The sequence below is a fragment of the Phalacrocorax carbo genome, chromosome 18 (assembly GCF_963921805.1).
Source record: "Phalacrocorax carbo chromosome 18, bPhaCar2.1, whole genome shotgun sequence".
Classification (NCBI taxonomy): Eukaryota; Metazoa; Chordata; class Aves; order Suliformes; family Phalacrocoracidae; genus Phalacrocorax; species Phalacrocorax carbo.
The window spans coordinates 5,008,376-5,035,056 of record NC_087530.1 but is presented as its reverse complement, the minus strand read 5'-3'; the positions used below and the strand labels follow the sequence as shown (position 1 = coordinate 5,035,056).

At 37.7% G+C, this 26,681-nt stretch overlaps 2 protein-coding genes across 4 annotated transcripts in view; one reads left to right on the top strand and one right to left on the bottom strand.

Annotated features, from left to right (window-relative positions):
• RPL7A (ribosomal protein L7a) overlaps positions 1-26,681 on the top strand; it is a 131,238-nt gene that overhangs the window by 89,695 nt on the left and 14,862 nt on the right. The gene's annotated exons all lie outside the window — the stretch shown is intronic.
• On the bottom strand, positions 23-26,418 carry CCDC180 (coiled-coil domain containing 180). 3 transcript variants are annotated; one of them, XM_064469156.1, is made up of 37 exons: positions 26,198-26,418; positions 25,498-25,682; positions 24,571-24,650; positions 23,954-24,063; positions 23,729-23,857; positions 23,402-23,512; positions 22,267-22,362; positions 21,865-22,028; positions 21,514-21,633; positions 20,776-20,855; positions 20,102-20,190; positions 19,463-19,585; positions 18,654-18,827; positions 18,027-18,142; positions 16,539-16,665; positions 16,049-16,112; positions 15,741-15,970; positions 14,916-15,133; positions 14,304-14,479; positions 13,022-13,202; positions 12,334-12,480; positions 11,927-12,071; positions 11,600-11,716; positions 11,121-11,219; positions 10,665-10,778; positions 9,803-10,002; positions 8,477-8,547; positions 7,557-7,689; positions 6,888-6,962; positions 5,896-5,962; positions 5,414-5,555; positions 4,831-4,991; positions 3,859-3,996; positions 2,658-2,769; positions 2,428-2,533; positions 1,732-1,870; positions 23-356 (listed from the first exon to the last, which is right to left on the bottom strand). In XM_064469156.1, the coding sequence occupies exons 1-37, from the start codon at positions 26,264-26,266 to the stop codon at positions 225-227; spliced, it is 4,740 nt and encodes a 1,579-aa protein (XP_064325226.1). In that variant the 5' UTR covers positions 26,267-26,418; the 3' UTR covers positions 23-224. The 3 variants fall into 3 exon arrangements, with proteins under 3 accessions (XP_064325226.1, XP_064325229.1, XP_064325227.1); XM_064469159.1 differs by lacking the exon at positions 25,498-25,682 and having other exon boundaries at positions 26,198-26,414; XM_064469157.1 differs by lacking the exons at positions 7,557-7,689; positions 8,477-8,547.

Below are 26,681 nucleotides of genomic sequence, written 5' to 3'. Positions count from 1 at the left end.
GAAGCACTGCACAGAGTTTACATTTCATTAACAGCACATTCGTCAGATTTTTTTATTTCAAGAGGCAAAAAATAGCTTCTTTCATCATTGCACTTGTTCAGTGCAACAGAAATTAGAAAAAATAGAAAATTCTGTTGGACTAAATCTGTAACATCACTGATATTAGTACAAACTTGACAGTTTATGCCAACAATGATCAGGACATCTGCAAGATTTGGCTTATCTCATGTGTAGAGTTGCTTAATCTTCTGGATGGATCGTTTCCACCAATCTTCCCAACGCTGAATTGCCAGGAGCTGAGCTGTACTTTCTTGCTTGATCTGGGCAAACTGCTGCTCAAGTTTACATTTGTATTTCTGTATAAACAACAACAACAATAATAATAAAGGACAAAATTGGTAGTGATGAAATATCATCTTACTTTCCCTAAATCCAGGTCCTGATCCACTGTGTCAGAAGATTGCATACAGGCCACTTATTTTCTGCCTTAGACAATAGAAGCATATGAACAATGAATTATTCACCGCCTACCTTCTGAAGGCTTCTGAAACTAAATTATCAGCAATATTTAAATTTTGCTAAAAATGCAAGATCTTAATCTCACTTCCATTAGCTCCTCAGATTGAAGAGCTGCCTCCTCTAGAGAAGAGAGAGAAAAGCATGCATCTCAAACATAGAACGCACTCTGGCTCTTGCCAGAACTTCCTAAGCCACGAGTATGAACTGAACTATTACAAAGCTGCTGAAAAGGTATTTCACCTAAACAGAAACTTGTAGACTACCATGAAAACCTCAAGGCACTTTAATTAAAGAGTCCATGCTCCAAAACATAAAATACTGTCTTTTTAATGCAACATACATTCAGGAAAATATTTCTATGGCATGCATTTACTATTTCACACCCTGGTGACAAACTACATCCACTTCAAAACTGTACTGTAAGCAGGTGCTTAGGTACCATGACTAGATACGTAAAACTCCCATGCAAGTTTGAAGTTTTGATGGCGTTTGCAATTGTTGACATGGTATTTTACATTTCTGTAATAAAAATATATATTTTTTCAAAATTAATTCAGTTTGTCCTGGAAGTAATCATACTGCCAGTGGATGCGTAAACACTGACCATTTATTTCCAAATGATTTAAGGTAAGAATATTCTCCTAACTGCTGGACACTACTGTTTTGCAAGCTATTGTCAGTGCAAGTCAGAGTCGTCTGGAATGTGTTCATTCTTCTAGCAGCCTTGGTGAAGAAAGAGTGATCATTTTTATGGTGGAAATGATGATCTGTGATGGTTCAGGATGTAAGATAGGTGTGAAGTATCTTACAGCCCTTCACCTTTTAAGGAAAAATCAGCCTTCGTGACCTAAGGCTAGAGCTGTAGGCTTTAGAAAGAAAAGGGAGTGAAAGCAAGCGGTATTGAAATGGCTTTGTGACAGCGGCTACTTTTTGAATGAAGTGTCCTGTTTCAGACACCATCCATGCTCCTCTGCTGCAACAGTTCCCCATTGTAATGTACCTGAATGTGAGGGCTCCCTGAGAAACCAACTCTGTCTGACAACATCACAAATAAATGGACACAGGACAGGATTTCTACACACGGTGAATACGGCTTTAAGATCTGAAAACACGGTGTATATTAAAAACGTATACATAGCTATGATTTTCTTCTTAAAAAAACAAATCCACAATAGTAGCAGTCCCACTCACAGTCCTTTCCCACAGACCAACCTTATATACAGCATCTCTTGCTTCTACTGCTGCTACATGGCCCAGCGTAGTCTTAGCTGTTGTAACTGACGCAGTTCCTCTGCAGAGAATAAGGTCTGAATTGTCTGTAAGAGTAGTCATGGGTATTCCTGGCCAAGTCCTTTAAAAAAAACAAAACAAACAAACAAACCAGCCACATGAGAGAGGAAGTTAGAAAAGAGAGCAGATTATACTAATTCATGTTACCAGTACTTAAAGTGCAAAAGATTCAATGTTACTTTTTGATCTCCACAAAAGGATTACTCTAAAAACTACCTTGTTTAGTACAACAACTTTTCTTCTAAAACTTCAGGATGTCTGCACAGTAAATAGATTTCGTATCTTCTGAGTGAAAATACACAGCATATTCATAAATGTGAAAGTGTTGAACTGATAAATAGGGGCTAGAAAAGTGACATAGCACTAAAATTGAAATTGTATTCCTTTACAATACAGTATGTAATTCACTTTTTTTTATTTGGATCCATTGCTATTCTTTTTTTTAAATCCCCCCCCACCCAAACTGCCCCATAACTAGTTAAATAACGTTACTAATGATGAGCATAATATTCAGCAGTTTCAAGAAGCGCAGCAAAAAAAACCTGTGAGGACAGTGTCTGATACCAGTTCAGGGAAGAGAAATTACACAGAACAGTGTTCAGTATCTTCAAATATTACCTGCTCCCACGTTCTATTAACTGTTTAACTTCACAGATTTCTAGAGGAAGTCCAGCTTGTTTACGGCGGATTAAAGTGAGTGTCTTCTCTCTTGGTATTTCAAGTTCTGGGAGATAATGGAACATAGACTCAACAGCATATATATATAAAATATAGAGAGAGAGCATATAAAAGTCTCTTCTTCCCAAGAAGAGGCAGGGGCCTGAACAAGCAATCCCTTCTTTACTTACTCGCTACTTGTACATCATCAACAGTGATACTTCCATCTAATTCCAGAAGCAGCTTTTCAGTGAAGGCAGCTAGTGCAGAAAAAAAGTTCTGAGCACATTCAGTAGCACAGTCCTGTGGGGACATTGGAGAAGAGTGAGAGGAATTCCTTTGATAATTTGATCTCGTCTCCTTTTAGTTGAGCTCCAAAAGAACTACACAAGTATCTTAACCTTGTCATTTTGCAACAGCTGCAGGTAACAGACATAAGGCTCTAAGCTGCACGTAACATGGTCTAAAAGTGACTCTCTGCAGCATTCTCCACACTACCTGATTACCTAAGGTAAGGTAAGGTAACATACAAAAAGGTATAGTGTTCTGTGTATAGTTCCCCAGTAGCTGAATATCTAGACCTAATAAAAACAGCTACTTGCAAATGCATCCTTCTGTACAAAGCAAAGGCCATTTTGGAATTCGGGTACTTTGGGTGGAAGTGCTTTGGCCAGGTGTTATTCTAAAATAGGGTATATGTGTTTGTGTGTGTGCATGCAGAGCTAAGAGGAGGAGGAGGAGGTATTCCTTCAGAATTAAAAATATATATACACTCTGCAGACAGTATAGAATTTTGAGTAAGTGGCCTGAGAGAAGTAGACAAAGAGCTTTAATGTTGGGGAACTGACCTTCAATAACCCTAGAGGATGGAGCGGGAAAAGTGTTTTGATTCCTGAATCTCTCCTGTAAAATTCTGCTTATTCCAGTTCTTAATCTTGTGTAGAAATATGTCAATTATCTGCACTAATGGAATACACACAGAAGAAACCCTTCCAGGTATCTATCATCTGCAAGTAAAATAACTAACCAGAGGATGTCACTATTACTCCAAATTTTGAATTATACCCAATCATTCTACCATTAAAAGATAAGCCATCTCTTCCTCAGTATGTTCTATGACTGATACAAAAGATCAGTTAGTTCCACAATAAGTCTATGCACGCATCCATGTGCATATGTGTTTATGTATGTATTAATCAATTATATTATCTATATATTGATCTAATGCTGATAATACATAACTTAAAAGTTAAAAGATATATGAACAGGATTGCCTAAAACTGAAAACATTTTCCAGTTTACTTTTGATGGGGAGGAGAAATGTATCCAAGATGCACACTCCTTTCCAAATGCGATGTCTAAGTTCATCTTAAACAATGGCTTCACAATTACCTGCAGCATCTGTGTGGTGAGATGAATACCATCAGCTTGGTCTTTTTGTCTCTTCATTTCCTCTTGGCACAAAGTGTCCAGCTGAAGTAAGTTGTCTGGGTGTCCCAGAGAGGGATGTAACTGATTCTTGTGCACAGCCTTTAAGTAAATACATGAGAAAGAAATGCCTTCCGTAAAGACTGTGCAATTGAGTCACAGTAAGGAAGAAGTAAACGCCACACATTTATATATAAGTATTCAGAAAGACGAAGAAAATTTAGTGTATTCCTTGGCTGTCTAGGGATCAACCTTGCAGTGCAGTATATACCAAAGTGCCTCTCTGCTGGAGAACAGGGCCTCTTATCTCACCTTGGGTTTTGTTTTTAACAAGTAATTACCTCTCCTGCCAAGTGGTAAACAAGATATTTTTAATATCTTTATATTTGTATTTTTTTCCTGAATTTAACTTAATACTCAGAGGGACAAAATCTCAAGATACTACTCTGTAGCATTTTCTGCATTATCTCCATTATGATTCTGTTATCAGTTCTGATGTTACTGGACAAAATATACCTCTTTATATTTGCCTCTTTATATATACCTTATATATACCTCTTTATATATAGTTCATTATTTATGTCGTAGTACCTGCAAATGAGTGCACCCATACAGTGTGAGCTGTATAACCACACCGCAGTGCCACAGCCCTTAAAGAGTTTACAATCTAAGTGTGAGATGACAGGCAGAGCTGGACAAGATTATGAAGAGGCAGCCCAGTGCTGGAAGCAGTGAGAGAAGGGGCTGAGTTACTAGACATACAAAGCTTCTGGTAGAACTGCACAGACTAACCGCAAACACAGAAACGAAATCCGTGGCTAGCTTGGCAGTGAGTGATTAAGCAAACAGTGAGAATAATAAAAAGAACATTCTATAATGCTGATGCATGTAGCATCGCTTACACTGGAAGCATTCCAACATGTCCATGATACATACCTTCACATTCTCCCAGTCTTCCAGCTGTTTATTGAAGAGATGACGAATCTGACCAGTGGCATAGCTGAGCTGCTCCTCATGTTCTTTTAAAAGGCTATCAACTGCCAGTTGGGAGACATAAGGGAGCTCCTTCTCAAACAACTTCAACTGATCCTGAAATTCTTTTTGGAAAAGACAGGGTGTTTATATGACAACAGAAGTATTCATTGCAAGGAAAAAAGCCACTCAGCCGAGTTGAATGTACCGTGCAAGGGTCAAAGAACCTGGAATTTTCTCTCACAGAGATTCTGTCCCTGCCATTCCTTTTTCTAGGTCCAATGCTTTGAGAAATGTACACTTGCTAAAAGATGTCACCTTGTACAGGTCTTTCATCTTAGTCAAGTACCCTTCTGCCACGCTTTTTGTAGCTGCTAATATATAAAAGAAAATATTGGCCCAATTTCCAGTAAAATGAACTGGAGTATTCCCACTGAGTGTGATGGATTAAGAAAGCTACATAATTCTCAAATCACTGCAATTTTCAGTTTACATAACTGAAAAATTACATATACAAGAAATTAAAATCTTAACTGAATGAATTTACCTGTAAGACAGGAATTGTAGTAGACCTCTGTCTGACTTTGGTATGACAGGAGATTCTGTTTGAGCACTTCTGCACAATGCGCAAATGTCTCTGGCAGACCTTCAGGCATTGTGATTTCAGGTTTCTCTTTCTGGTAGAACTCCTTCAGGCAGTAAAGATAAAACAGAAAAGCTGTTGATAACACATTCAAACAAGTCACATCTGGGCATATAACAGTAGCAGGGATACGTAAGGCTATCGGCCACCCTGTTATTTGAGACCCGTTTTCTTCCTCTGATTCTAAAATGCTTAGTTAGTGTTTATAAAGAAACCTGTGGTTAAAAATACACTGTGTCAAATACGATTTAAAAATTAGATGCATTGGTGAAGAAAGGACAATTTTTGGATAGCCATACAAACATTGTAAAGAACCAAATTATTTAGCTGACACAGGAGGAGTCCTATGAAAGCAAAAGCGACTAAAGAACACTGTGTTTTCTTACCTCAGCAAGGCAGAGCAAGGTGTTATTACCCATCCAGAGAATATTCATAATAATCCCCTTAAAAGTACTGAAAACAAACAAACAAACAAAATTAAAAAGACAAATCACACTGTGAAATGATCACATTGCCAATATTTACTGGTTTCCAAATATTTTGTTCAGGTTTATTGTAATACATTTTTCAGAGCATATGGAAACAAATATTCAGAATGCCTGAGAATCTTCACCCCCATTAGTACAGATTCTCTTCAGAAGCAGCAAGGACCCTGAGATATTGTAAATGCTTTACCAGAAGGCACCTCCACGTCACTGGAACAAAAAAGCAATCTTAGCCAACTTCCTGTGCTGACAACTTACCTTGAGAGCTTACCATGTGCTTCTGATAAACCAAAAATATTTGAAGGTGGGTCTAGCTGTCTACTGGAAGTATTTTGAAACACAATGTGGAGCAGAATTCCCAATCACTTAGTTAGTTTTCATGGCACATATGAAATATCTCAATTCTCTATAGTACAACTGCACATACCAAGAAAAAAATATTATAATTTCCTTAGAAAAGGAGAAAGGAACCATTTAAAAATCACCTTCTAAATAGTTTGTTTCTTCTTTATTCATATAAATGTAATATAGAGCTCAAGAATGTAGTCTATAAAATGTATTGATCTTTTAGAGGTGAAAATAACTGAAAGACAGGCTATTTTAAATTTTCTGGAACTTTTTTTTTCCCTACAAATGTACAAAATGGGCTCCAGTCAGGCCACCCATTTCAGACATTAAACAGAATAAAATGGATGACTTGTATATTCACTATTATTATGCTGCAAAAAGGAATTGTTCTGTAAACACTTTGACCCATAAATATCAAGGTTAAATACCTCAAAATTCAATGGTGAACTTTATAGGTCATTATTATAAATAAATAAATACATATGTAGACAAGGAGGGTTTTTTTTGCAGATTAATTTTTGTTTCTGCAAATATACGTGACTTACTCAGGTTCTGGAGGCTTCTCTCCAAATATCTGGAATCTCTTCTCACTGAGAACTGGTCTGGTGTATTTCTGTACCCTAAGGAGGTAAAACATTAATTTGAAAGTATCCACAAGTATTTTCCTTCTCTGCCTGATTATTTGAGCTAGTCAGTTGTACGATGGACATGAAACTGAAGAAAAATTTGGGAAAATGTATCTCTAAAACTAGTATTATATTAAAATAATTTTTTGATGGAAAAAAATTCTCAGGATTCTCTCCTCATGGCTCTTCAAAACTTTTATCTTGTTTTCACTATTAGAGTAGCTCATCTCATCTATCTGTGGACTAAGATGAAGTCACGCTATTTAACACCGGACCTGAAAAATAAACCACATTGATGTAAGAGTGTGGCTAGTCTATATTTCAACAGCTTCAAAATACGAAACAACAGCAGATGAAGGGAAAAAAAGAATTTTTCCAGCCAAAATCTGGAGGAAAAAAAAAAAAAAAAAAGCAGAGCTGATCATGAGGGTGTAAACATGGAAGAGATCCCAAATGATAAGCACAGATGGAAGAAAGCTAATACAAATAAGCGTTCAGAATTTTTCAAAGAACAGGCAGTGGACAAAGTTGAGGTGAATTTCTGCGTAGGAATATTGTAGATGTAATTCCTTCTTTCAGGGGTCTTACCTTCCTGTTGGCATCCTTTTTTTAACAGACGACTTCTTGGTGACCCGAGCTGCGTAACTGTAAGCACGAGGGTTCTGAGGACCTTCCTCAGATACATTTAAGCGAGGCTTCTTCTTTGATTTGGGAAGAATTGCTTTATATTTAACAAGGAAAGATGAAGAATATTGTATAAACACCAGCTGAAGCCTTTTTTATATGGTTATATAGCTTGTGTTCTCATTTCTGTAATGTTTCCTTACAACATTAAGGGGACAGCTATAGGAGCAATCATTTCTGGCAGACAGAACTGAAGTAACCCAACAGTGGCAACAGCAATAAAGGCTGTGCACTGGGGCATGAGCAATGGGAATGTTGTAGATAATACATGGTAGATGGGAGCAGATTTTAAAAGCATTAAAGCAGGGAATAATAAGGAGAATGAATGGGCTACATTCATAGTCTCAGCTGTGATAGGGACTTAGGAACTATGGAAGAGAGAGAGGATATCTTTGGAAGTGGCTGGAGGGGTCAAGCTGTGGCGAAGAGAGATGAAGAAATGGAAACGCTAGGTAGGGAGCAGTTGGTGTTACCTCTGCACCCACCTTTGAGTGAATGGTAATACCCTGTGAGAACAATCCCTGATCCCCTACATATTTTCATGACTTCTCTTCAAATTCTTTTGTCCACCCCTTTTTCCCTTTTGCTGTCACAAATATGAGTATTCTTTATACAATCATTACCTCATTCTGCAGCTTTCATTGGTTAAGAGCCAAAAATCATCCTCTTATTGCAAAGTAAAGATATCCAAGAAAAAAGTTGGGATGCACAACTCTCTCAGAGCTAGCATGTAAGCCACTGGCCTGGAACATGCTAGACCTGCTCAGTGATATGCTAGGAACTACAGCTTGGATGAATGTAATACATTAAAAATGCTGGCACACCTGGTCCTAATGAATGTGAGTGATCATTTCTCTCCTGATTTAGGCCTGAAGATTTTCTGGATGGCTGGATTCTGAAACAGAAAAAGTGCTAAGTGGCTATTGAATGCCCTACTATTTTATATTATATACTATATACTATATTACATAGAGAACTACATAAGTTCTTTATTCCTACCATGAGCTAAGTGCAGTTAAATTTGTGAGATAATATTTAACAGATAGGATTACATTTACAACTGTCAGTGTAAATATCAGCACTTTCATGGGACTAACTAATTGTTTAACTGGAATTTTGGAATTTCTACAAGCAAAACGGCATTAATAGATTTACTTGCAAATCACACACTTGTCATACTGTTAATTTCACGCTTCATTCATTCAACTATGTAGCATGTAATCACCTTTTAACTAAAAAAGGCTCTAGTGGACAAAAATTTAATACCAAGATTTATCATAGTGCAATAAACTGTCCAGTTTTGGGCCCCCCAGTTTAAGAAGGATGTGGAACTGCTCGAGCCAAGTCCAGTGGAGAGCTACAAAGATGATCACGGGACTGGAGCATCTCCCATATGAGGAAAGGCTGAGAGACTTGCGTTTGTTTAGCCTGGAGAAGAGAAGACTGAGGGGGGATTTAATAAATACCCCTATCAATATCTGAAGGGCGGGTTCAGGATGATGGGACTGGGCTCTTTTCATTAGTGCCCAATGACAGGCCAAGGGGCAACGGGCGCAAATTGGAACACGGGAAGTTCCACCTCAATATGAGAAAAAACTTCTTTACTGTGCGGGTGCCAGAGCAGCGGCACAGGCTGCCCAGAGAGGCTGTGGGGTCCCTTCCCTGGAGACATTCACCCCCCGCCTGGACGCGGCCCTGTGCCCCCTGCTCTGGGGGTGCCTACTCACGCAGGGGGTTGGACAAGATGATCTCCAGAGGGCCCTTCCAACCCCCACCATTCTGTGATTCTGTGAAACTAGATGTCACTTATTACTCACAATGCGGTATTTCTGGCTATTTTTCAGAAATCTTGCTCTTAAAAAGAAAGCAGTCTCAGCTAGACTGATTTTTAAAGCTAGACTGATCAGAAAGTATGTAGCAATATTACCTATGAACAAGATATTCAATAGTTCTGTATATACAAAGGTAAACTACAAAATATCAATTCAGGAAAACCTTTATATACTTCTGGAATATAAATTTTAAAAATACTGTAGTGAAGCCCCTTGTAGTGTTAGCATGAGTCTCACAAAGGGAAGAAGTATATATAGCAAGGAAAACAGAAGTAAAGACAATGACAGAAAAACACCTTTAGGCAAACAAGTACTTACTCAAGTAAATTTTTGATAACGCTTATTGATAAATCATCAACTGCAGACTTTCCCATCCTGCTTGGATTTAACAAAGGAAACTGGACAGGATCCAGACCCATCACCATCACTTTGTTCTCATCTCTGAGACGCTCTGTTCGAACCGCAACAGCAAGCTGACCTTGTAATGTCACATCCGTTGCAAGAGGGGTAAAGTCCTCCTGAAACGGTAAGAAAAATGAAACCCCGTTGACTGTAGCAGGCAATTAGTGAAAGCATTATGTATAGTTACTGATTACTAAAGCAGATCTTCCAAACATATGCTATTTTGCTTCACAGGCTGAAAGAAAGTTTTTACAATTCTAGTAGTAATGTTGTTACAGCTATACAGCTCTGAGACACTTAAAAGTTAAGAGTAGATTCTCATAATTATCATAAGCAGTATTTACATACATACCCTTAAAACAATGATCCACTGTAGATTGCAAAAATAAAGACAGACTTTCCAGACAAGGAAGGAAAAAAAAAACACTTCATAAAAAAAATCTCTTCAGGACACATTTGATTTTTTTAATTAAAGAAACCCATGAAATATGTATCTATGAATAGTGCTACACCTTGAAAATAAACTCTTGTGAAGAACCGAGCAACTCATTGTGACGCTGCACATCTTTAACATTCAGTAAACTCAGTGATGACTGGTTTACTCAGCCTCTGAAAAAAGCTGACCTAATGTTATGGTGTCTTGGACAGCTTGGCACAATGCAGCACCTTTCTTCATTTGAAAATTCAAAGCACAGATTCTGAAAAACCTTTAAAACATATACACATAAAAATTCACTCAATATTAAATAAAATATAGAGAACTTAAATGTTATCTTACATTATCACATGGGCTCATTGCTTTTACTAGCAAGCAGTCAAGATACTGGCTCCTCTTTTTCAGTTCTTTCAACAGTACTTTGGCAAAATTATACAACTCTTCAGAAGTCAAATCCTGAAAGATACGATTATACAGATGGTATTTACTATCCTAGCTCTTTCAGACTGTTCAAATATGCTGACCATTGCATACAACATCATGTAACTCTGTTCTGTCACCACTTTATTTACACATACATGGAAGCAATGAGATTTTTGTTTGGCAAGTGGGAAAACAGGTACAAGACCTTCGTGAGCAAAAATTCCATGGTAAAGTACTCTTTCCACCCACCCCCCAGATGTGTATAAACATAAGTCTACCTCAAAGATATTAGTTTACACATTATACAAACATGCACAGTGAGTCAAATTAACACTAAGTCAAATTAAATACCATTTTGTGCTGATTAGAACTTACTTCTTTATCTGCAGTAGGATAAGAACGAGCATCTATCTTCTGATGGAGCTTCTCCAGGTAAGAGTTTAATGTTGCTGCCTGCAAATTGGAATTCGCTACCTAAAGCGGAAGCAGATATTGGTGAAGTGAAACCCTATTCAAGGGATTTTCAGAGACTTCACTTTGAAACCATTAGACTCGCTGGTAAAAACAATCACTGGTACTCACAGGAGAAGCTAAAAACAATAATTCACAAAAGTAACACTTCACGTCCTTTACTGAACCACACAAAAATGCTGGTCTATTCAGATGTCCATACTCAACATGCTGGAAGACCATAGTGTCCCAGCATAGCTGCAGCAGTAGTAAAAACATAGTTTTAAGCTGACAATGACAGAAAACACATTTTGAATTAATATAAAAAGTCACTTAATATTTGTTCTCTTTGAATTCAGCCAAAATTTAAATAATTTAAACAGTTCTGATGTTCCTGTTTGTACCTCTGATTTGATTTGCACTCGTAGGTGTGTCAAAAATCGTTGGATCTTCTCCATAAAGACTCGAGTCATAAAGAGATAACGGAACTTTGTTTCAGACTGGTTGATAAGTTCAGTAGCCTTTAAGAATGACAGAAACAAGACACAGAACTAATTAATTTTCACTTTGTAAAACTTAAATAATAGAATTCACCATTTCTACTTATTTTTTCCATCCTGTAATTGCCACACAGAACAGTCTTACAGTCCTAATCTAGGAGCAGGCCAATTACAAACCACATCAAACATGCCAATATAATACAGACTTGGAAAGAATGAAACTCTGCACACCTGCTCCAGGCATCTCGATTCCATTTTCTCTATATCTGTCTTGATTAAACTTTCAAAAGAGTCAATACGCTTACTTTCTTTCTGAAGACTCTTGCTGAAAGACTTTACCTCCTCAGGAGAAAAGTTACCTCCCTCCAAAAATAATCTGAAAGCAACCAGCAAAGTAAAACAATTGGCTGTGAGTCTTCCTCTCCTCAAAGACTACTTTAGCTAAGCAGCCGTAAAACATAGATATCAACACAAATGTGACAAAAACAGTACAATAGTTGTGGCTTAACAAAATAAATATGTTTTTTTAAACAGCAAACTAAATGAATAACAAAATAAGCTTTAATTTTGCTGTTCTGCCTATGCAACAAACAGTGATGCCCAGAAATTCTCTATACGCCCCAGTGAATTCTCTATACCTGCAAGCTTTGAGAAAATCCACATTTGAATTCCTTAATTTTCCTAAAGCTTCCTCCAAATAGTTCCGGTAACTCCTCAGGGAAACCTGGATCACTTCCAGATGATTATGTAGCTCTGAGTGCAGACTGTTGCTGAAGGACACTAACCTAACAGCAGATAATAAATGACAGGGAAAACTTATAGAAAGAGAAGCACACATTATGATTCAGACACTGCTGTCCATAAAGACATGAACAGAATCTGAGAACTCGAGAGTGTTTTAGGATTCTGAAAGCAACTCACTAAACTGTGATTGTTTTGATGAACACTCGGAAGATACCAGAAAGCAGTTGATACTACTGAAGAGTATCCTTCAAAACCAATTAGTCAATTGCTATTACTGTGCAGGTTCAGTAAACCAGATAAAATCTAAAAAGTTGAAACATCTTTCCTAGTTTAAGACTGCCAGTACTTAGAAAATATAGGAAAATTGTCATCCATTCAGTACTGTTCTTAATTTCTCCAGGGAGAGATAAAGGAAACAAAAGTTCTTTACACTTTTTTAAAGTTTCATAAAGCAGTCTTCATTGAAGAGTAATGACTCTTCAATGTAATAGATTCAGACTGCAAACCAGGAACATCTCAGAGAGCAATCAGAAGTATTTAACTATGGAAATTCACAGCCAGCAACACCTGTGGCGCACTTACTTCTCAGTCATAGGAGCACTGCGCAACACAGACTCTATGTCATTGATTCGTGAATGTAGGTTTTTGCTGACGTTATTTTGCTGGTCACAAAATTTGTGAAATTCATCTCTCTCCTTTTTCAGAGCTTCCACCAACCCTGCACAGTGGCACTCTAGATGCTCTTTGTGAAGCAACAGTTCCGCTGATAAGAAAAGAAAATTTTACAGTATGGTGATTATTCCCTGTTTACTGTGGACTACACAACCACCAGCCAACCTATTATCAGAAGCAGCGGTTAATTAAACCGAGCCAGATCTCAGAGTGGCTAAAACATACAAATAAGACACATCTGATTCCATTTCTTCGACTTTTCTCCTGTGTTTGACATATACCCCTGGCAGCTCCTAATCCATTCAAATCACAAATGTCTTTTCTTTGCTCTAATCCCTCTTTTTCCTTTATTTTTGGTCACTGCTGGCATCTCCATTATCTCTCTGTTCTCAGTCTTGAAAAAAAAGTAAAGGATTTTCTTTTTTTAATGGAAATACACATCTCCCTTTTTCTGTGGGGAAAAAAAAAATTTTTGGTCTCCCTTCTGGAACGATAATTGGATAAATCAAGAACCAGCCAATCAAACTCAGGAAAACTGCCAGAAAAGGCATCTGGCCTCTTTGCAGGAAAAAGTGGAATTGAAAAATTATTTGCCTGTTCTCCCAAAACAGAATTTTTTAGTTTATGTGTTAAAGACCAACAAATCTGTCGTAAATTATTTTTTTCCACCAGAAAAACCTGACACTTCTCATACAAAAAAAGAGTTCTGATTAGTGGCCAACCTATAGCTGCTCAGTGATATTTGAGATAGCTAAATCCTTCCTCTCCTGTATTCAGAAGCCAAGCCCTGGCATTTTGTCTCTCCCAACACTTGCTAATTCTTTTTCTGCAAAACTTCTAGAATTACTTTTTGTACATTGCAAACTCTTGTTAAATAATATCAGGGAAGTGAGGATTCACAAATATTGACAATAGACACTGAATGTTCTACATCTTTTACAATCAAGTCATTGATCAAGGCACGGCTGGGTATTTTCCAAACATAACATAGCAGAAACCAGTATGAGCTATAGAAAAAAAAAATCTTTTTTAAAATATATGAGTAACATATTATAGTAGGAATTAGTAGACACTCAGCTGCTTCCTGTTGCCCTCTACTACTGAGTCAACTGACACTAAAACAGATTTTGGTCCACTTATGATCACCTCTAAATGAAGACACATAATGTTCAGAGGAAAAAAAAGTCAGTACCAGCTCTAACATTGTAGATATTTGTCTCTATGTTCTCCAGCCTTCGCTGATGCAAGCGAAGCCGCAGCTGAAGTTCTGAATTCAGCTCCTCTTTCTTGGCAGCTACAAAGACACATGAGTTGGACAAGGAATCTGCAAACCATTTCTCCAAGTGTTCAAAAAAGCAGAGGCGAATCCTATCATTGAAAACAAAAAAGACAGTGAGGAACATTAAGTAATAAATAAGAATTTATTAAATCAATTAATTCTAAGAATTTAACTTCTGGCTACAGGAAGATACGTTTTCATCACCATTTGCACAATACTGGTAGAGTTTTTGAGCTGGCTGCAAAGCACTGAGTACCAGGTATTTTACCTTCACGGCTCTGCAGGGAATTTGGGCAAATCACTTGCCCTTCTGTAACATGTTTTCTTACTAAATAATTTTTCTGTAAAATATGAATGTTCTGTAAGAGGTAAATGCTTGTGTGGTACTTTGAAAGCCATAGATTAAAAGCAATATAAAAATTTTCTCGTATTTTTATCCATCTTTAGTCTAATGTTTCTCCCAAACAGCTGAAATTTGTCTGTTACCTAAAGGGAAAGAAGGAACACAAACTGTTTTCTACTAACCGTTTCTTCAGCTCTACAAACACGGCTTCTTTGATAAGCGCATATTTCAGGTACATAGGAAGTGATTCGTCTTTTTCGTATTTTGTAAAATAAGTCTCTGGGATGTCAGTCTTTCCTGCTTCTTCAACTCCAAGCACTGTGTAAGAGTTTCCACTAGAAGTGGAAAAGGTCTCAACAGCAATTTTGGAGCATTCTGCCTTGCTGCTGTTGAACGTAGCCTAGGAGACAATTGGAAATCATCATCTGTTGTCTTTAAAGGTAGAAGTGTAGAATGAACAGTGCGCAAGCTAATGTAAGAATCCTAAGGGTATTAAGATATTAAGAATAATATTCTCGTTCTCAGTTTGGACAACATGCACACAGAGAATATGATTGCAAGTCTCAATAGGCAGAGTCATCAACGTTTCAAAAGGTTTTTGTTATGGCAATACATCCACGTGACTAAAGACCTGAAAAACTAATACTTCAAATACAGCTTAAATCATTCACCGTGGGTTAAGAATACCATGATGAAAGGAAGGAAGATATTTTTTTAAAATTCTATGCAAAAGATTCTTACAAGGGTAAAAAGAGTGCAAAAAGAATGTTTGTAAACTGTTTCATACAATCCATTTGCCCACAAAAAAAGATCTAAAGCCCTAATAGTCCAGAAATAAATGAAAATAAAAAACTCCCACGTGTGTTGTGTACAAACTACATCTAATCTACTCTAAGGAATTTAGACTCACCTCAGCAAAAAGAAGACTTCCTATTCATCATTATTTGTGCAAGACTTCCTTCACCTTCAAATTTATTCTCTTGTTCACTTACCTGTGTAAAGCTTACCCCCTGTTCTGCATGCTCAGTTTCTTCACTTTCACGAGGAATACTCTCCCCATCTTCTTCTCCCTCTGTTTCTTCAGTTTCCTGTGCAAAGATCTCTGCATTCTCAGCTGTGTTTGTCTCTTCATTTTCTCGTTGACAACTGTCCATCTTTTTCTCTCCTTCATTTTCTTGCTCAATGCTCTCGGCTTGCAACTCCACTGGATGTTCAGCTTCTGAAGCCTTAACTAGTTCTTTCCAGTTAAAGCAGAGTTTTACTGATCACAGTCCAAAGAAATACAAATTGAAAAAAAGCAAGCAAGCAAAAATACCTGTTGGTACTGTTGGGGTATTATCTTGATCTTGAAATGTGGAGTCTCTCTTTCCTTGCAAGTGCTAAAAACAAAACAACAACAACAAAAAAACCCCACACAATTTAAAAATAAGGATTTGGTTGCTTTTAAGAAATATATTTATATATTCCTTCTCAAAATACGTCTATTTCAATGGCTCACTTATCTTTTAAAGAAGCTATAATACTCAAATTTATTAATATCATTTTGTTGTTACCTTGCAGTTTTCTGTATAAGAGGCAAGTGAATTTGCTGAAATGCAGTTTGTAACAAGGACAGAGTTAAAAGTGTGGGACAGAGAAAGGTTTTGTATCTCCCCCCTCTATTTCTACCAAAAGCACTTCAGTCCTTTGGCCAAAACAACGCTTTAGTTTATATAATCTAAATTTTAAAGCTAACGTAAATTTTCCCAAAAATTAAAAATTAATACACCAGTAAGATTTTAAATGACAAGTTGCTTTCTTTATACCTGTTTGAAGATTTCCTTTACATTAAAATATTGGCTGATGGATATACTATAAGAAATCAATTCCTGCAAAATAGCTTCTGGGTAAGCCATTACTTTATCCGTTAGAACTTGGTTGAACGTCTCATACCTGTCAAATTTAAGGTCACTGTTTAAGAAACTCAAGTATGTATAGAAATAAAATTAAATATGACTACAATGTTTTTAAATCCAAATCTAACTTTTCGATCAATCTCATAAAACCTTTAGGCTAAACATTTTACTATACCTGTTTAGCAACAATCACACCCTGGCTTGTTAATAGAGTTCATTATAAATACATAAATGCATGAAAGTTAAGAAACATTCACAATAAAGTATTTAAGATCTTTCATTTTCGATGGGGAACCATTCAAGACCTGTGCTTACAGAAGGAATATTAGAGTGAGAGGTCAAATTACTGTCTTTGTTTCTGTATCTGTTCTGTATCACGCATGTACCATGTATACTCTGTATCATGCTCAGCTGTGACTGAAGCTTTTCTGGTTCATTTTCATTTTACTTGGAAATGAAAACTACTGGTTCAAGCTGAGACTTGATTCAAGAAAAATCAGTGCTCACACCTGTTTTTATTTGCATTTGCTTTGTCTCCTATACGAAGATAATTATGGGGAGTTTATGTACCTGTGCAAATGTTCAGATAGATTCCATCTCTGCAACCTCTCACTGGATTTTTCACTCACCCAAAAAGGTACATTACCTTTGGGTTTTTTTCAGTTGTCCTAATGAATATGAAGAGTACTGAATCAACAGCTCTAAGTACAATTACTGAGCGAGGTACGTGCATGTGTGTGTATCTGCCTCTCAGGTCCACATCGCTCTTCTAATATACCTCCGATCTAATGGACAGAAGAGACCTTCTGGGTTTTGAAAATATAACTGCTTCCTCTCTGGCTGCTTAATCCTCAAATCTTCTGCTACGATCTTCAGCAGAGAGAGTAGTATGTGCCAATATTGATGTGATTTTTAAAGATACAAATGCCTGATCATGAGAAATGTAACAGAAGGATGACCAAAATGTATACTTCAGCTATCTGAAAGTTATTAGTAACTTCTAGTCCCTGCGACTTTGAAAGAGATCAAATCTGTGAGCACAGGTGACGGCACAGACCTGTTTTCTGACCCTGCGATTCAAGAAACCGAACTACTACTTTTACCTTCTGAATAAATAATTATCCCGTTGGCATGGATGACATGGTATACAACATAATAGTACTGATCCAGTGTATTTTTTAAATTATACCAGCCTTTCTTAGTCCTACTTCTAAGATGTGGGTATTATTTGCCTTAACCTTGTTCAATATGGAAATAATTTTATTTTGCATTCCCACATGAAGTAGTAGCAAGCAGTGTTTTTCCACAGCTTCACGCTACAGCATAAACGAGACCTAAGCAGTACAAGCAGCATTCAAATATGCTTTACTTTTTAAGTTTGCGCAACAAAATTCATACCTATCTCTAATGTCATCTAATGAAGAAAGGGCGTTCTCCAAATGTTTCTTCAGCTTTTCTTCACAGCTTGCTGTTCTCATTTTATCCAAAGTTACATCCAGATTAACTTCCATCACCTAAGGCCACAAAAAGAACCCAGTAAAAATGATTTAGTAATTACTAAAATGCTTCATAATTATTTAGGACTCAAATAGTTTAATTATTTACATATATTCTACACCAAAAAGGGAAGCTACCTTACCAAAACTCATCTACTATGAAGATCTTTCATAGAAAATTAACATCTCAGACATTGCCACCCCAAGTTGCATACTATACTCATGATATGAGAACTTGACGTACAAACAAGATCTTATGAGTAACAGAAACTTGCAGCCACTTAACACAAAAAATATAATCTTTTTTCACTGTTACCATATCAAGAATAAGCTATGACTGTACATTAAGTGTGAATCAAGCAGTTAGCAAATAATGTACCTGACGGAATGAAATTACCCTGTAGAAATTCCAGTATAAGTGTCAAAGATCACATTTTAAATTTTATACCAAGTATTTTGAATTCCAGAGGGTTCTCTGCATTAAGTCCTTTCTTGACATCATACCACATCCTTGTTTTTATATTTATACCTGTAATAAGTTAGCCTGTTTCAATCTGCATTCATCTAACTTCTTCTGAAGTTCACCTTCCTGCTGGGACAGTTTGAGTTGATGGACATCCCAGAGACCCATGGCCTCCTGAAAATAGCTGTACAAGTCTCTACAGTTCCGTTCACTGTGTTTAGCCAGCTCCTCAAAGTCTCTCTGGAGAAAGACATTTAAACGAACCAGTTACTATTAAACTGTTTGCTGGAAGGTGAGATGAATGAGTACGGGGACATATGACATGACAAAAGGCTGTCTGGAAGCAGACTGTCAGTATTCAACACAGTGTCTTCTATATGGAGAAGAAAAAATACTCTAAGTAAACCGGATAAGAATATGGATTTTTGTTTTAGAAGCTGAGAGCATCAAAACTTCTATTTATTCTTCTGGTACTGTAAAGCACAGAATCACTGAGTTCTGTATACACCCTGAAGCATCTGGCTATCTATCATTTTAGGAACAACTGCCCAGTCATTTTCATGTACAGAATCATAAAAGATAGGATTGAAAGAAATTTGGGAGATCATTTAAATCTGTTCCTCTGCCTCCAGGCAGGATGGGCTATACCTAACTCATCCCTGACAACCTATTGTAAATATGAACCAAACAATTACGGACTCTTCTCCATGAATCACATAAAACTTTTTTTATTTGTGGGGCAGGCATCCAGTCACACTATGGACCTCTTTCTAACGTGACATCAATAGCCTAAGATGCATACGGCATTTCAGGCAGTAGCACAGGAAGAGCACACTACTCCCAGAGAGCAATAAAAATAAATTCAATAAACATACATCCATACGCTCCAGTTCTTCTTCAAAATGACTTTTTAGTTTCTCAGTCAACTGAAGTAAATCAGAATTCACAATTTCTTCAGCCTCCTCTTTTGTGCAAACATTCAGATTCAACAGCTTATTCTAAATGACAAGAATGCTGAGTTACTGATGACACACAAAATAGAACAAATATTGTGTGGGTTTTGGAGAATACACCTAAACTTAGCGTTTCTTCTTTTCTTGTGAATGGATAGAGTAAGATTCAACCCCTCAGATCTCACGTTCTGTTAGTAAATAGTACAACTCTATTTGGACACAAAGGGAGAAACTGAGGCAGAGAGGCAGAATTTCTTTCCCAAGATAAGACAGATTCAGCACGAAGGCTGAGAATTCTGACCCTGCGCCCTCCACCTAAATGTGGGACAGTACTTTTGTTACTGCCATTTGTCACTGCTTTTACATATTTGAAGTACAAATACCACATGCTACTGTGAAACAAAATGGACAGTAAGTTTTCTAACAGAATAAGACAGAGGTTAAAAAGTAATTTCACTTGTTATATCAATGTTTGGTGGGTCCTCAAACACATCTGACTGTAACAACACAACGTATACTGTTGCCAACAATCCTTCCGAGAATTCACAACGCTATACTAACCTTGCATAACTGCACTTCTGCCAAACATTTCTGCTGGACCATCTCATACTGGATGCGTATTTTCATCATACATTGCACGTTGTGGGTACCTGAAGGATATGGAAGAACAGACCATTGTAAAGACTTCTGTATTTTGCAGTGCAGTGTGAAATGGAAATGTTACAGAGGACCTGTGCTGGGTCAAGTAGGGAGTTATTTACAATCGCTAGCAACTTCTTTGCTACTGTACAGGCTACAAACATTAAGACAGGATGTGCTCTAGAGAAAGAAAAAGTAGACACACAGAGGGAAGGCACGCTGCAGGACTCAGAGGAAGGAAACATCTTAAGTACTTCCCCTCTCACTCTTCAAGAGGTAAAAAGGAGTATTTCTGTCTAACTGAGAACTGACCTGCATTAAAATTCACCTTCTTTTTTCCCCACGTTAATTCTAAACAAGGCAGTTCCTGCTAGATCTCACAATGCAAAAATGCCTGTGCTGGCAAAAGGGAGGCGATGCAATAGGCAGCTGATTTTGACCATATTGCTAGCTCAGAGCAACTTAGAAGGCACATGGAAACACATGGAACAAAGAACATAGCACACACATACTTTCAAAGCAACTGTCTGAGTCATTACTGCCTGGAAAAAAGGATTGCTTGAATTCTAGGCTGCTTTTATGATTTCCCAACTTACCTATACTTCTGTTTAATTTCACCAAAGATCTGTACCACTCATTTAGCTCGGCTTTCGTGTGTCTTGGAGGCAACAGATCACTATCGAAATAGGAAGCAAGAGTCAGATATCTTCAAATATAATCCAGTCAGTTCTTAAAGGATAAAATTATAAATCAGAGTAACCATACTACTGTGCTTTATTTTATTTACAGTCATGAAAAGAAAACAAGATGACTGCTGTTTTTCAAGGCCACTGACAAGGAACTGTAATCTGTCTTGTTGCTACATACATTGTAAAAGAAAAACTGTAAATATTGTAATGCATTGCACCCAAACCATCTTCTTGTCAGGATGGACATTCAAACATAGCAGTGTTCGATTTCCATCAAGATTCCTTTCTTAATTTATTATACAAATTAAACTCCCATACAGAAATAATACCTTGACAAGATCACCAATTTTGACTTATCTACCCACCCTTGTCTGTGCCTTTCTACTGTGTTTCAAATGCTAGTAAGATTTATTTTTGTGTTTCTGCATCTCTAGCCCTCGATCGCCCCCTATTTAGTGTAACTTGCACTGAAAACCAAGAATGCAATTTTTCCATTAAAAGATGCTTTACAAAAGTAGTTTAGGCCCTGCCTCACTGCTGCATCATACAGTCGCACACAGAAAGGGAACATTTTGTAGTCAAGTTCCTCGTTAACTCTAGAAAGAATTCTATTTTCCTTTGCTCCTGTTCTCTCTTTTGCCATACCCAAGGTGCTGCAAAAACTCCAGTCTCCTTTCATTAAGTAAAAACAGATCCATTATCATATATTCCATTTCTGTTTTCACAGTTGGGGGATTCTGTATTTCTTCATTTGCCATAAATTCTCTGTAGGATGGAAGAATACATTGAAGTAAATATCTGTTTGGGAAAATTTCATGTTTGAAATACAAATATATTTTATACATACCACATAAAAAAAAAAGAATGCTAAGTTCTTTTAGCTTTTTCATTTTATAATGGGAAAATGATAAAATATTACTGTTTACAGAAAACACAGGTGAACACTAGTCACTTTGTATTATTCATGCTCAAAAATATAATTGTCAAATTTCTGACCTGAAACTGTGAACTACATAATTCTTTTGGATGAGCTTCCAGTCCTTGACTCTATCTTGCCATTTCAATCGATGTGATAATTCCCTCTTCATCTCTGATTTCATTAGATTAAAGAACAGCTTGGCAATTGCCCTCTGATTAACCAACAGTGCTCTGTTAATCATCTGCACATTAAAAAATAAAAGCACTAATAAAAGCAGCACAAAACGTGCCAAAAAAACCAAAGAAGCCTGTTCTATGTAAAACAAGGGGAGAAAGAATACAAATGATGAAGAATATCCTGTAGAATAGAAAACTCTCCTATATTGCAGTGATAGGTAGAAATAATGAATTTCAGCTGGAAAAAAAAAAGACATTCTGGGAATATTCAGGTAAAACAGACTCTCAGTAAGAAGGATTTACCATGGCCTCATCATTCATGAACCTGTAAACATCAGCTGGCAGGAAGAAGGAAATTTCCTCCAGGACCAAAGTATACTTCCTCAGTACCTCTGTTATCTGTGTAATAAAAGAAGAACAGAAAGAGCCACCCTGTATAACTCAAATGTCAGTTTCTCAAGCTAAGCAATGCTATGAACAGGACAATTTTTTTCCATTAAAATAAATTCAGTTGGCTGATAGCCAGATTGAGAAGTGAATGTTAAAATACCTATCTTAAATATCCTAAATACTGGGTTTTTTGTAATCATTCATAAAAATAGTCACTAAAACATTCCATTTTGTTACTGCTCAGCAGTTTTCTCTTTAATATCTGTGAAAATTGAGTGCTCTGCTGACAGGCTACAATCTGAAATTAAAATTCAAACCAACTTCCTTTCAAACATCTGTAGTGAATCCACCAGGGGTTGTTTTAAGTGGACACAGAATTTAAGCAAACGTGGTCATCTCTACATTTTTCATAACCAATCAAACAGAAAAGTTACTGGTGATACTGTTGGCCCTATTCATTATGTCGCCATTACAAAGAGGACAAACTGACACAGGTATCACAGACAGCTTTTGTCTGCCTACAAGGACAAAGCAGCAGGGACTTCCTTATGGGCTATCCTTTTAATTGATCCAAACATTTACTGTGATGTCCCATGACTTTTACAGGTCAGGCTGAAGCCTATATCACTGTAGCACATCTGCTTCTGATACGCAGCCTACCCAGATTAAATGAGCTAAGGCACATCTGTGCACATTCTCTGCTGCAGAATAGGTATGTCCCAACGAAATAACACTAGACCTGTTGACATTTCGACCTAAATAACCCTGTAAAAGAAGAAAAGCAGCTTACATACTCGTTGCGTCTTTACCACAGGTAATTGTGGAAGAAATAAACACCTTGTAACTGGAAAAGAAGTATCTTCTGATTATATTGGCATAAAATGAGGGAATGATCTATCAGTAAAAAGACAGTAATCACATACACAAAAGAACCCCTGGCAGACCTCTTTGACTCCTGTGGAAACAAGCTACTCTTTGCTCTGCACCCAGCATTATGAGCAAATAATAATCTTATGCTTAATTAACAGCTATTAAAACTACAGCCCACTTTATCAGTTCGACTCCATTCAGCCTTTTTTAAGGATTCATCCATTTCCCTAATCCACTTCCTTCTGGTCAAGGATTCCTGATGGATGATGTTCCACAGTTCTTCCAAACCCTGCAAGAAGGATTTACTCACAATCTCACTGAAAAGTAAATGTCAAAAAAAACCCCAATCCACCAACCAGCCCCCGACCCGCCCCCAAAAAACCACAAACAAACAAAAAAAACCCCAACCATTTATATCTTAAAACTACAGCAAGACATAAGAAGCTGTGTAACACAGATCAGGTGCAAATAACTGGAGATGAGACAATGGCATGAGCTGACTTACTTCAATCGAGAAACCTTCCAGAGAAGTGTCAGACTCAATCTTTTTAAACAGAAGTTCAATTTTTCTATCAGATTCCATCAGTTTTGTCAGAACGAATTTTCCAGGCTCCAAAACAAAGGGTTCCATCTCCTAAAAATGTAAGGAAGGCAGTCTGATCTTTTGAATATTAGGCCCTGACCTTAGTATAGCACTCCAGACTACCTGGCTTGCAAAATCCAGTCTCACCCTCGCAATGCAGGCAAGCTCACGATACATTGAGGTTAGTGCTTCGTCATGACGGCCTCGCCGGCGTTCTGACAGGCATTCCAAGATATTACTCCTCGTTTCCTCAGGAACTGCCAAGAAAGAAACAAGGATGATGTAGCTTGGAACTGTTGCTGCAGAATACATACCGCATGCACAATGGATTTAGTAGTTTGTGCAGCTATTACAGCATGTGACAGTCTTCCCTAGAAAGGGAATTCTGTGCAAATGTACATTAAAAAACAGTAAAGCATATTTTAAAATTTCTTTTGATTTTATTAATTTGTGATTTTCAGAAGGATGAAAGCATGGAAGCTATGAACTAAGTTCAGGTATGATGCAAAAAATTGCAACTTCCAGGAATGAGATCTGCTTACATCATAACTAGAATTTACCATCTAAACACAAACTGTGATTGACTTACAACCATTTTTCCTATGAGTAGATTCTTCATCTTCAAAATCACTTACAAATCATCAAAATGTGTCAGGTGATTTCTGACCTTGGTTTTATAACTTGTTCAGCTAATACCATGATATGGATGGTGGCTTCTAAAAATGAAGATTAAAATATCTGACATCAAGGGAAATAAATCTTACCAACAAAATCAGGCAGGGATCCGACTTCCTCAGCTGCATTTACATCTACACTTTTCCAAGCCTTTTGAAATGTAGCTTCTCTGGAACAGAAAGAGAATAAAGCTTTGATTTGTACTAAATACATAAGAGTAGGGATCTGCAATCGGCATAATATTCAATTTAATTGGCAAGATGTAACATTTAAGTGAACATAAGCATCATTCTAACTTCAAAGGATATGGTTCAAAGACTTAATGTTGCTTCTTCTGAGATGAATTGGACTGAGTAATTATCTATCTGGGGTTGATCACAACCCCAAATCTGCTATATTGGCATAAAAAGCAACAAATGCTAGACTTAATACATGTAAACTACGAAGACATACATAATACCTTTAAAAGGTATAAAAATCTATGAACTGTTAAGTAAAAACTAGCTAGAATTGTGGAAACAGCCTTTATCTGCCCACCGCTCTTCCCATTAACTGGGGCACTGTGTTTCTCCTTGGGGGAAATGAGAATAAGGGTGTCATTATTCAGCAGAGGAGTTAGGGTGAACTGGATGGGCGCACTGATTTCTTTTCGAGCTCATTACATAATCATTACTGTGCCGTTATGTAAACCATTGACACAGTTTAAGATATAGTTCAAAAATATATATCAGGCTGGGCTTATATCTAGATTGTTTTGAACAAAAAAGGCATACAATTTCTTTTTAAAAGAAACGCTATACAGTATGTATGTCATTGCAAATATTAGCCTGTTAATCTGCACTCCAACAGGCAGCAACTCATTCTACTCAATTAACATCAGGCAAGGAGACAGTCTGTGACAAGTCATTAGTGCCGTGACCAAGAATTCAGGAGCACCTACCTCCCACTGCAAACCTTACAACTTCATACCCGTAGTCATGAACATATAATTGAGCTTTTATGCTTCTGTTCTCTACCTGTACGACGGTGGCTTTTCTGTGGAGTCATTGCAGGGCATTCTTTCAGCAGACTTCTGCTGGTAACACGGGAGTAGCCTGGCATCAGTAGAAGTTTCTGAACCCCTAACCAAAGCGAGCCTCTCACTGCTTATGGAAAACCTAGTCTTGTTCTGTACTTTTTCCAAAGAGCGTACTAAGTAAACCTTCAAAGGACAATAATCAAAATGGTTAGAATTCTTTCCAATGTGCTGAACAGAGAATAGTAACAAACTAATTGATATTTTCAAAATAGGAAAAAAAAATTATATCCCTTTCCTCAGAGAGGAAAGCTGGAGGAAACTGGATTGTGTGCCGGGCTTACAGTTATGAGGAAAATTGACAGCAGAGTGAGAAATGCCTGAGTCAGGCTTGTCCTGCCTCTTAATTTATCTTTTACTGCTGTGTTATAATGATTCTGCCTTCCTTTAACGTGCCCTGATACATAACAAAGACACAGGAACTCCCGTAGATGCACTAGAAAGCATATGCTGAGGGTAACACCATTATTTTCTACTAAACCAAACAAAACCCAGAAAGGCTGAAACTGACATCTGGTTTGAAGTCACCGCTTTAACAGCCAGTAACCAACTGACCAACAAAACGAACTCATTTGGCTTTTACCCATTTCTTTTGGGGTTTTGGTTTTTTTGTTGTTGTTTGTTGTTGGTTTTTTTTTTACCTCATCTTCAAAGATCTGTTCGTAGACCTCCTTGCTGGGAACGAGGCGCACAGCTCCCACCGGCTGCATGTGGCCCAGCACAGCCGACTTCCAGGTCTGTTTCCAGAAGAACTGCGATTTACAAGCTGGGGGGGGGGGGGGGCAAAGGGCAAATAAAACGTTTCAGTTTTAAAACGTTCTCCTGCGGGTGAGAGCACACGCCTACCGCTTCTCTGCTAACACCGATGAGGTGATTCAGCAGCGTCTGAGGGCGCGGTTGCGCGGGGGGAGCCCCGAGCCCGCCCGTCCCCTCAGGCAGCCGAACGACCCAGCGACGCCGCCCGCCTCAGCGAGGATCGCCTCGCGCGCCGCCATAGCAACGCGGGGCGGGGACGGACGTGGCCGCAACCCTCCGCGTTGCCATCGCAGCGCGGGGAAGCGGAGCGTCTGCTTGCCCCGCCCCTTCATGACTCCGCCCCCCGGCGATGCCCCGCCCCTCGCTGGC

What these genes read in the sequence shown, in the direction of transcription:
- CCDC180 (XM_064469156.1), bottom strand. Translation starts at nt 26,266, where the DNA reads ATGCAGCCGGTGGGAGCTGTGCGCCTCGTTCCCAGCAAGGAGGTCTAC. An exon ending in ATCCCTGCCTGATTTTGTTG is followed by an intron (nt 24,064 to 24,570) that starts GTAAGATTTATT and finishes CTTTCTTGGCAG; the next exon opens with TTCCTGAGGAAACGAGGAGT. An exon ending in GAGTGCAAATCAAATCAGAG is followed by an intron (nt 11,220 to 11,599) that starts GTACAAACAGGA and finishes CTTCCGCTTTAG; the next exon opens with GTAGCGAATTCCAATTTGCA.